At 62.6% G+C, this 11429-nt stretch overlaps 1 protein-coding gene across 9 annotated transcripts in view; it reads right to left on the reverse strand.

The window, feature by feature from the left end:
• BRD1 (bromodomain containing 1) overlaps positions 1-11199 on the reverse strand; it is a 35166-nt gene extending 23967 nt beyond the window's left edge. For 4 of the 9 annotated variants that reach the window (XM_049694624.1, XM_049694622.1, XM_049694623.1 and 1 more), the window contains exons 1-2: positions 10860-11197; positions 6475-7852 (exon numbers count right to left, since the gene is read on the reverse strand). In XM_049694624.1, the coding sequence (XP_049550581.1) occupies positions 6475-7838 (1364 nt within the window). In that variant the 5' untranslated portion in view covers positions 7839-7852; positions 10860-11197. Of the gene's footprint in view, positions 1-6474; positions 7853-8168; positions 8685-9246; positions 10086-10859 lie in introns of those variants that run through there. The other 5 variants (XM_049694620.1, XM_049694619.1, XR_007470213.1 and 2 more) reach the window with 4 other exon arrangements.
• Positions 11200-11429: the final 230 nt, after the last annotated feature.

Consider the following 11429-nt stretch of genomic DNA (forward strand, 5'->3'; position numbering starts at 1 on the left):
GTCTGCGGACGGGGCTGTGTTCACCTTGGGCACCCCGGAGTCGCCCTTCCGTTGGGGGCTGTTTTCACCTTTTTGACAGCGGCTTGACGGAGGGGCAGCAAAGTGCATGCATCTTAACGCACAGAGCTCGGGGGTCTCTACACACGCAGACGCGTGTTCTAACACGCACTCAGTTATTGCAACAGTCAAATGGGGCAGCACAGATACAAGGCTGACTCGTCATGTGCTGAGCACCCCACTGAAGAAGTCAGGAAAAGACAAGACAGGAAGGTCCCAGGACCGCACACAGGTGGCGGCAACTGCCCGAAGGCCGCGCAGCGCCCTGGAAGGCTGCTGAGGGGAGCTTCCATTTTCTCCCCACCACAGCAACAGTACGGCAGGTGAAGGATGAGCGAACCGACCTCATCCTGCAAACACTCACAACATATAAGTGATTCGAATCATCGCACTTACAATGTTATGTGTCAATTAAATCTCAATAAAGCGAAGGAAAGAAAGACAAACAGCAAAAAATCATGAAACGGGAAACAACACACAAGAAAGTCTCAACAAGACCAGAACCGTGCTCTCTAAAAAGACTAGTAAAGAAACAAATGGGGGCTTCCCTGGTGGCGCAGTGGCTAGGAATCCGCCTGCCAGTGCAGGGGACACGGGTTCGAGCCCTGGTCCGGGAAGATCCCACATGCCGCAGAGCAACTAGGCCCGTGTGCCACAGCTACTGAGCCTACGCTCTAGAGCCTGTGAGCCACAACTACTGAGCCCACGTGCCACAATTACTGAAGCCCACACGCCTAGGGCCTGTGCTCTACAACAAGTGAAGCCACCACAGTGAGAAGCCTGCGCACTGCAACGAAGAGTAGCCCCCGCTCGTCGCAACTAGAGAGAGCCTGCGCAGCAGCGAAGACCCAATGCAGCCAAAAAAAAAGAATGAGAAGATAAGCTGAGGAAAAACACGTGATGAGCACAGCCAAACAACCTGCCACCCACAAGCTGAGCCCGGGAAGAGAGAGACCCACCACTGGGAGAGCTGGGACTGACTCTGGTGTGCTGGCACTGCATCCAAGGGCATCGCCCAAGCCCACCCCAGACTGCAAGCCCCCAGGGCAGGAAAACCAGAGGAACCCACCCCCATTTACAACGAGTGGTTGCTGTGACGAGTGGTGGGCTGATGCGACAGGAGGGGTCCCAAAAGTGAGTGGCCATTTAACGTTTGTTTCTTTTTTTGGCTACATTTGATAAACAACGTAACCATCTAGTTTTTAAAATCTTTATATAAAAGTCACGACAAACAGGCACAAATGGCATTAAAAGCCATCCCCACCTGACACACACAGACACTGGAGGAGCACCTGGGCCACCCCGCCGGCGTCTGCAGGGAGCGGGGTCCACCCTCCCTTCTCAACACCTGCTCAGCCAGCTGGGAGGTCGGGGCACATGAGTGAAGTCCACCCGCCAGACCCGAGGAGCCTGGAGTCGGCCTCTGGAGGGAAGAGGTTCTGGGCCACACTGGCTCCGGGGTGCCCCCCGCCCGACCGCATGGACCATAGGCAGGAGCCCCAGGACCGCATCCACACCTCCCAGCCAGACCTCACCAGCACCCATGGCCACGGCCACAGCCACACAGCCAAGGCCAGGTGGCCGACCGCCCCGGGGGCCTCCCCTCGACCACTAAGCAGGTTGACAGTGACAGTCAGCTGGGCAGAGCCTCCTTTCCCGAGAAACCCCTCTCGAGCTGCCCACCTCAGTGCCCGGGCCCACAGGGCAGACCCCTCTGACACCCACACCTCCCAGTCCACGCCGGCGGGGAGAGAAGGACCCTGCTGACGGGATGCTCCCTTCCAGCCCTCGCGGGGAGGAAGGCCAGGAAGACAAGAGCGACAGGCCACGTGGAGAGGAGCCGTCGCCTCCAGGGCCCCGGACCCCGGATCCGACGCCAGAAAAACCAAGAGCAGAAATCGTCCGGTAGAGGCACTGGTGACACCTCGGTCACCAAGGGGCAGGGGACGCCACTCCCTTCGGGCGGGGACGCAGGGCCCCGCAGTCCCAGGCACACCTCTGTGAGCCGCGAAGGCCTGTCGCAGGGGACACAGAGGTCTGGGGATGCCCAAATCAAAGGAGGCTGAGTGGGACTGGTCCCGGCTGGAGGCAGGAAGCCTCCAGGGGAGGCCGGCCCCACCCTGGGAGACATGCAGGGGCGCGTGGAAACCACCCCCAAGAGGGTAAACGGGTTATTGGCAAGAGGGGACTCTGGGTAAAGAGCGTTTGGGTGGGGTTTTTTTTCGACTTTTGCAACATTTTATAAATTTGAAGTTATTTCTGAACAAAAAACTGAAACTGAAATGAAGACAAGACGAGATGCAATGCCGGTCTCTGTGCCTTGGAGGGGGAGGGTGCCCAAGGCACCAAGGCCCATCCCGCCATCCACTCCAGGCAGCGACTCCAAGCTCTAGGATGGAAGAGAACTTCAATGCACGTCCGCCCCATCTCTGCGGAAGCAGATACGGTGAACGCGACCAGAAACTGCCGGATCCCACGACCTCGGCAGACCCTCCCCGTGGGCCGGGCCTGCTCTGTGCGCCCGGATGCCCGGCTGCGGGACGAGTGAGCACAGCAGGCCTGCTGAGCGGCGGTGACGCCAGGGCCGGGCCCAGCAGAGACCACCAGGAGGAGGGGGGCGGGGGTAAAGCGAGCAGGGCACCAGCCAGGGGGCCGCACGCCTGAAGGACACGGGGCGCGGCCCATGGCACCACGCTCAGCACTCGCTTCAGTCCTACGCACACAGGAATCCCCGAGGCTGACACGCGTCAGGAGAGCCCGCAACGCAGTGGAGACACGTGGCGAAGCATCCAGAGTCCTCCCCTGCGCTCCCACGCTCCCCGCCCCGCCCCAGGAGGGCCCTCGCAGGTGCAGAGGCCGGAGCTGGCAGCCGGGATGGGGGACCTGCCCGGGGTGACGCCAGTCCCCCAGCCCCCAGTTCAAAACCAAGGAAAGCAACGAAGCCACAGGAGGGTCGGAACTAGAACACTCAGAGCAGCTCTGCGGAGACACACTGCTCGGCCCCACATCAGGCGGCACGAGCCGCCAAGGCCGCCTCCGCTGGGCTCGCCCGACGTGACCAGCAGGGACACCTGCAGGAGCGGGACACGCGGCCCGGCTTCTCCACACCGCGTGCGTTTCACGACCCGCACTTCTGACTTCTGGCTGGGTTTGCAGGGCTTCTCTCCAGGAGTCGCTCCTTAAACAGCCCTTCCCCGAGGACCCGGGCAGGCGGGCAGGAGGGCTGCCCGGGAGGGCTGCCCAGCGGCGCCCACAGAGCAGAGGTGGCACCCACATGCACGGGGCGCCCAGAGCCAGGCTCCCACCTGCAGGGGCTGACAGGCTTCTCCCATTTCCCCAGGCCACAACCCATGAGAACTTCCATAACACGTAATAAACTTAACTGCCAGAAACATGAAAAAAGACATACAAAACTCAAGTGCAAACTTCTTGCTGTTAAGTTCAACAGGCATTAAATTTGTCTGCCCAACGGCTCCCAAGCACCCGCTCTCCAGCCGTCCTCACCTGGTGTCCCAGCGGCGCCCTCAAGGGGACAGAGCCGTGACCCGGATCCTCCATGCTCATCACGCACTTCCGGTTACAGCTCATTACGCAGGAACACGCGTATGGCCGGATGCTCCTCCCTCGAGGCCCCTCCTCCCCAGATACACTGGGACACCCATAGCACAACCAGAGAGAGCACAGTGACCAGGTTAATTACCCCAAGGGACCCAGGTGGCTCCAACTCCATGAGTCCCTTCACCTGGCCTGGCCCCTCCCCGGTGCCCACCTCCATTGGCCCCGCCCTTCCCCTCACGAAGCAGACGAAACGGACGAAGAAGCAGAGAGGATCCAATCAGAAGAGCGGCTACTCGAGGAAAAGGCAACACTTAACAAAGAAAGAGCACAGCACCAGCGCAGGCCAGAAAACGGAGAACACGCGCCTGTTCTCCCTTCTTCAGCCCTGGCTTTTCGTATCTCCCCCAACTTTAAATATGCTGCTTCTGGGCTGGGAAAAGCATTATTCTGGTTTGAGAACAGGTGCAGGAGGAGAGACACAGACAGGCGGGCACAGCTCCACGCCACTGGGACAACTGCTCAGGAGCAGCTCATCCTCGCTGAAGGCTGGACCCTCACAGGCAAAGGGACCGAGCGGCCACGAGGACCCCGCCGGACCCAACCCACCCGCCCAGGGCAGAGCACAGCATCCCATCAACGCGCCCGCGCCACTCCTGGCCATGCGGCAGCCTGCAAGGCCTCGACCGCCCCAGCCAGCCGGCCTGACCACAGGCTCGGAGTCCTCGAACAGGTGGGCGAAGCCTCAGAACACCCGCATCTTTGTTCCGGAGTCTATTATTGAGAGACAAGAAAAGTAATCTTTGTAGCTCAGAAACACTAAACGATAAAACAAATTAAACCGACCATCTCCCTCTTGTTGAGAACAGACTATGATCTCAAAATTAGTTGGTCTGAGTTATCTTTCTTACTTGAAAGCTTTTAAACCCCTCAAGTCACAAAATCACTTACAGTTCCTGCCACACCCCCAGCCTTCTCACAGCCAACCCTCCTTCCTCTCTGCAGGGAATAAGGGGGATCCTCCTCTTCTTAGATCTCCAGAGCCCCTCCTCCAGCCCCCCTGCCCCGGGCCAGCTCCCAAGCTTGCTCAGAACGCCCACCACCCTGGTGGCAGCTCTAGACGGGTCCTGAGCCAGAGGCCGTGGAGAGCATGGAGCTTTACTCCCATCTACACGCCACTGTGCCTGGGTCCTAAGAACGGGACCAGCAGCCCAGCCGCAGCTCAGGCCACAGCTTCGGGACGAGAGCAGTGGCTGTGAGCCTGGGCCTCCCAGCACCTGCCCCGACACGCCACAGGGTGGTCTGATGTCAGGGTCTCCCGGAAACTCTGGGCAACACTGACAGCAAAGCCTGTGGCCGCGAGCACTCATCCAGGCGTGCCGTTTACGTCTGCTCCAAACCGAAGTCACAGTTTGTTCCTAAATTAGGAAAGGACAAGACGGAGCATGGCCCAGCTACTCCTCCAGCACGTGGATCAGCTCCGTCACCTGAGCTTAAGTGTTTACTCCAAAGCAAGTCGTCCTCTCCACCAGACCGGGTCATCTCAGACTCCAGGTACCCATGTTTCCCAACCGCAGATGCTTTCTCCTGCGGACGGGCTGGCAGACCCTGGGGCCGGGAACCAGGCAGGGCTGGACAGACAAGGCAGCACCTCAGACTTCTGGGTTTTCAATTTACTAGATCACATTTTTTGTTTCATTTACTTCAATTTCAGTAAAGCTGAAAATTTAGGGCTCTTAGATAGAAGCTCTTGATACAAATCCTATACTTTTTGACCTACAGGTAGAAATCCAAGTGAAACTGTCTTTTAAAAGTGAGACTGGCTTATTTGCAAAGAGACACCTTGATTTTAACAGAAGGCTTCTCTGGATAAAAGGGATTATAAGCACTTTGTATTCGCTTTGAATTTACCGATTCTGTAACAGAGGTACTGTTCCGTAAAGACAAAAAAATGTCATTCTGGGAAAAAGGTCACACTTCTTCAGTAGCAGTTCCCACCACATCTCACGACCTGACAACATCCCAGAACCGCTCTCGGGAGCAGACACCCACTTACATCTTCCCTTCATCATGCTGATGCTTTGTTTTCTTAACCAGACTGTTCTAGAGACCCATGCCCTCCCATACAGGGCTTCACTTCCTCAAAGCTCAAGCAAGTGTCTGCGTCTCTCCCAAACCACACGCGGAGAGAAGTTCATCGAGCCACTTACCTCGTACTCCAAACAAGAGCGTTCTCAGGCACAACAAGATAAAAAGCACAAGTCAGTACCAAGGAGAACCAGCAGAGGAGGAAACAAGTCCAGGGATGGGGGTGGCCAGCGGGGTCCTGACCCCACCACCGCGCACAGCTCTAGGCAAAGAACCCAACACTGCCCAGGCAATGCCGATACCAAGAGAGAACAACCAGGAAAACCAGAAAGCCTGTCCCACGACAGGAAGGAGGCCAGCACCTCCCGCCTCGCGGCTCCTGTCGCCCCACTCTGATCTTTGCCCCAGGGTCAGCCTTACCCAGCCACGCTGCTTAAGTTTCCAGCAAATTTAAAAATCCCACAAGATTCCCAAATTTTGGGGAGGGAGCAGGGTGAGGAACGGTGTTCTGTCGCGTCAATGACAACAACTCCTGGGGCGCCGCGGGGCCCCAGGCCGGGGTGGCTGCAGTCGGTGTGGCCGCGGGCGCGCGCGGGCATCGAGGAAACCAGACAGACTTCCCCGTCTCACAGACTCAAGTCTTTTGCAACATCCATGCTCCCGTGAAGCGGAGACTGAAGGAGGCCACCTTGGAGAGGACCGTCAGGGCCGCACAGACAGCACGCGGTCAGACCCTGCGCGCCCTCCCAGCAGGCCCGGGCCCGCCACGCTTACCTCTGAGGGGGAATGTAGGGCGCGCACACAGGCGGCAGGGCCGCACAGGGCTCGCGGAGCGTCTTCTTGGCCTTCTTCGCTTTCTTCCTGACCTTGGACGTGGACCTGACCGTTTTGGCTGAGCTCTCCTTCCGGCAGACGCCGTTTTTCACCTCGACGTCCCCATAAATGTTCAGGGGCCGCCGGGTGCAGCCCGGGGGCGTGTGGACATCACAGTACGCGGTCTTCCTGACGGAGAAGGTGGCCGCGCCGCCGGCCAGCTCCTTCACGGGCTCCATCTTCATGTAGAGGCCGGCCCGCTGGGCGCACGTCACGTGGAAGGCGGTGTAGCAGTTGGCCTTGTGGCACTGGATGCAGGCGCCCACGCCCTTCTGCTTGCAGAGGTAGCACGTCAGCTTCCAGCGGGCGGGGGGAATGTTCCGCACGCCGTCGATGGGCTCGATGAACACCGTGTTGGCGAAGCCGACCTCGGGGATCCACAGGGCACACACCACGTGGCCCCAGCGGTCGTCGTCCGTCTTCTTGAAGGCGCCGCCCTTGTTGGGGCACAGCACGCAGTCAGCCGGCCGGGCCCGGGACTGCAGGCAGTGGCGGCAGAGCCACTGGCCCTCGGGGATGTACGGCACGCCGTAGCACTCCTGGTGCACCGCCAGGTTGCACATGTCGCAGAAGAGGATGGCGTTGCTGTTCTGGCACTCGCCGTCCATGCACACGCAGCACACGGCGTCCTCATCAATCAGGCACTGCTGCTCCCCTTGCTTCTGCTTCTCGCAGTGCGACGCCTTCTCGAAGCGGTCCATCAGGAACTCGAACGCGCCCTGCGACACAGCCGCCACGCAGTCGCCCCTGCGCTTCTCGTTGACGATCTCCAGCCAGGCGTAGTCCTCCTCGTCCATGTCGTACTCCACCTCGTCGTCCAGCTCCTCGGCTGACTTCTCCACGAACTTGTAGTACACGGGGGGCCGCCGGGGCGCCGCCGGGGGGCTGTACTCCACCACGCGCACCTTGGGCTCGGGGAGCGCGCTGGCCGGGGTGGGGGCGCCGTGCGCGCTGGGCGGGGCTTCGCTTTTCTTCTTGACCCTGTTGTTCTTGTGCCGCTTAGTTCTCAGGCACACGGGCGGCCTCTCGCTGTTTTCTTTGTTGCTGTTGCACTCGCTCATCTCCTGAGCAGTGAGGTCATCTTCTAATATGATCTCCAGAGGGTCGAAAATACTGATCCTGTGCAGGCGGCCCTCGATCTCGATCTCCACCATCCTCTGCGCTTGCGCGTAGGTCAGCGTCTCTCGCGTGGGGGAGTGCTTAGTGCTGCCGGGGGAGGAAGGGTGCCTCGCTGCAGCGCGATGACCTCGGCCTTTCCTCCTCATTTGGTACTGACTCCCTGAAACGGACGCAGAGGACACGTTAACTCCACACAGAGGACACGAGAGGCGAAAGCCACCAGGTACGCTTGGGCAGACCTAAGCAACTCGTGCTAAATCGAAACAAAACTCCCGGTAAACCTATCTCTGAGGTTTCCAAAATCACTCATCCCGGGACTCACAATGGTATCTCAACAACCTTCAACAGCCCGTTGCCCCGAGGCTGCCCCTCCCCAGGGACTCCCGGGACCAGAGGAGAGGGCAGGCGGTGAAGAGGGGCTCCCAGAGGCACACGCGATGACAAGTCCTTCCAGGATGCTGACGCCCACTGCTCACCAGTCACCTTCTTGGATCCACAGGTCACCGAGCCGACGGCCACATCCCTCACAAGCAGGGGTCGCAGCCCTGAGCTCAGGACAGCACACACACAGGGCTGGACCCCGGCAGGCTCTGGCCCCTGGCTCCCCTACTACTGCTGCCCAGGAGAGAGCCCTGAGCCCCGAAGTGGAGGTCCCGTCAGCACCCCTAGGGAGCCTGGAAGCCTCAGCAGCCTGACCACAGCCCCGTCCATCCTCTCGAGGAACGTGTCCTCCACAACCGTGTTAGGGCACAGGGCCACCAGCCACTCCGGGGCTCAAGAGGGAAGCCCCGTACTGGCCTGGGGGCAGGCTTCACCCCTGGAAGGCCTCCACCCAGCCTCTACAGGGCTCAGGAGTGGCAACCACGAAAAGCCCCCACGGGCCAGCCACCTGCCCTGCCCCTCAGAGCACTTCTCAGCTGCTGGCTTGACCACAGTGCCGGGCCCGCCTCCTGCCACAGCAAGGGCCACCCCAAGACCCCCTGCGCCGCCCGCAGAGGCGCCCCCAGCCCCCCCATTCTCAGGTGCCAGCACAGGCTCAGGTGCCCGAAATCTGGGCCACAGAGACTTATGAGCATTTGCTCTTTTCAGACGTCCGCCGTCTGCCACCAACCGCATCTACTACAGGACTCACTCGTGTGATGACTCCTGACTCTGGACCACTGCCCGCCAAGCAGGGTGGCACCTCAGGAACTGATGACAAGGACCCCTCCTCCCTCCAAACGACCACATTTTACTAACAGGAAGCAGAGTAACATTTAAGAGACTGGCTGACAACATTCCAAGGTGGAGCCCAAGGCCCACCACGGGATGGAGCCCCGAGGAGCCGGCACGGGGCGCCTCCGCACAGCGACCCACCTGGCCTCCAGGAAAAGCCCTCCCAGGGCCAGCTTCGCTGTCTCAAACCCGAGCAGAAACCCCAGCGGACCCTAAAAATGCACTTTTTAAGAGAGACCCTTCCGATTGTGGTTTTCTCTTCTGTCAAACAGAAATCCACGTTTTACGTGCAATTTGACAGGCACGGAAAACAGCACGAGCAGCCGACCCGCCGCTCACCTGCATCTCGGGGGTCTCCAGGGGCCCACGCAGCCCTGGACTCCTGTTGTGCGGTCAGCCAAGCCGCTGCCCAGCTAGCCCTGGCCCCGCCATCCCTTCTGGGGGAGAGGGGCACGGCCCCCCCACTGTCAGCACCGCAGCCTGCACGGAGGGGACGCCGGTGCGCCAGGGCACAGCGCACAGCTTCAGGGGTCCTTACTGGGGTGGGGCAGAAGCGGCAGTCGGTTACTCAGCAGATGCAAAGCGAACGTGTAATTTTCTCCTCGGAAGCAGAGAACCAACAGTACTAAGCAAAATCGGCCCTTCAAAACCCACGCTCTCCCAGAGGGCACTGAAGCTCTGGACACTTAGTACCCGGAGAACAGCACTTAACGGTCGTGCAGCTCCGCAACTTGAAAGCTAGATGGTGACAGCGAAAGGAGGCGCGGGTCACTCTGCAGACTACCTCACCCGGCCATCACTTCCCGATCTCTGGCCCTCGGGCTCCACCCACACTTGACCCTTCCGCGCGGGGACAAGCGTACCCACGAGAAGGCGATCAGCAGCCTCTCCAGACCCTACTGATAGATGCACCTTGAAAAACCATGTGGCCGTAAGAGAGGCAGTCGGCACCCAGGGCCGGCTCACCTTCTCAATCAGTGCCTTTCCCGCCTGGCTTCGGACAAGCCACTTACACCCTCGTGCAGGGACGGGACTGCAGGCAGGTGAGTGCACGCAGCGCCCTCCACCCACGACCCTTCCCGGGCGGTGGGCGCCTTCTCCACGGGGGCGCCTTCTCCACGGGGGCGCGGCCTTTCGTCAAAACTCCACTGCGCACCCGCAGCGCGCGCATCCTCCGTAAATTACACCTCAATCAAGTTACTTCTTCCAAAGGGCCCCGGAGGCCGCTGAGTCCACCACCGGCTCTCAGCGCGGGATTGGGGGAGGAGGGGGCGGCGGCCCGGGTCCGCGCGCCCCTCGAGTCTTTCAAACGCGGCCCTGGAACGGGGAGTTTCCCGTCCGGGCTCAACGTGCCCAGAGCGTCCGTTACATAACGCGACCCTCGGGCAAACGCTCGGCCGGCGGACCCGAGACCCAGGCCCGCTCCCTTCTCGCCGGGCGGCCGGGCGGAAGGCGCGGCGGGCGGGACGGGCCCCAGCGCCCAGACAGCCCGCACTCCCTCCCCGTCCGGCTTCCCGCCTGCCAGCCTAGCCTCCCTCCCCGTCGGCCTCCCCGGCCGCCCAGCCTCCCGGTCCGGCCTCCCTCCCCGGCCTTCCAGCCTCCCTGCCCGGCCTCCAGGCCTCCCCACCGGCCGGCCTCCCTCCTTCCCGGCCGCCCAGCCTCCCAACCCGACCCGGCCGCCCGGCCCGGCCTTCCAGCCTCCCGGTCCGGCCTCCCCGCCTCGACAGCCCGGCCTCCCCTTCGGCCGGCCTCTCTCCTTTCCGGTTCCCCGGCCTCCCCGCCGCCGCCCTGACACCGCGGCCTCCCTCGGCCCCGCCGCCCGCCGCCCGCGGACAATGCGCCGCCACGGCGGCCGCCAAACATGGCGGCGGCACCAGCACCGAGAGGCCGGCGGCGGCGGCCCGCGGGAGAGGCGGGCAAGGCGGCGGCCCCGGCCCGTCCGGCGCACTCACCTTCGGGGCCGCGGCCGCGGGAGCCGGGCGGCGGGCGCGGGGGCCGGCGCGGCCGAGGCGGCGCTAATGGCGCCCGCGGCTCCTCCGCCAACGGCCGCGCAGGCCCGGCCCGCCGCCGCTCTGGGCGCGGGCTCCTGGCGGCGGTGGCCCGGCCCGGCTCGGCTCGGCGGCCGCAGGCTCTCGGGCGGCGGCTCGCGCGGGCGGTGGGGCCGGACGGAGGCCCGGCGCGGGGGCCCGGCCGGCGGGCGGCGGCGGCGGCGGCGGCGGCGGCGGCGACGGCGGCGGCGACGGGGCGCTGGCGCGGGGCTGCTCGGACGCCCGGGCCGGCTCGCTTGCTCCCCAGCGAAGCAAACAATGCGGCGAGCGCTCCGCCCGGCGCGCTGCGTGCGAAACGCGCCCCGCCCGCCGCCGCCATGACGCGCGGCCGCCGCCGGGGCCGGGGGGAGGGGACGGGAGCGGAGGGGAGCGGAGCGGAGGGGAGGGGAGGGGAGCGGAGCGGAGGGGGGAGGGCCTGGGGGGAGGGGCGAACGGGCAGAGGTGGGGAGGGGCGACCGGCCAGAGGGGCCACCG

This window comes from Orcinus orca, chromosome 11, assembly GCF_937001465.1.
Source record: "Orcinus orca chromosome 11, mOrcOrc1.1, whole genome shotgun sequence".
In the NCBI taxonomy this organism is placed as follows: domain Eukaryota; kingdom Metazoa; phylum Chordata; class Mammalia; order Artiodactyla; family Delphinidae; genus Orcinus; species Orcinus orca.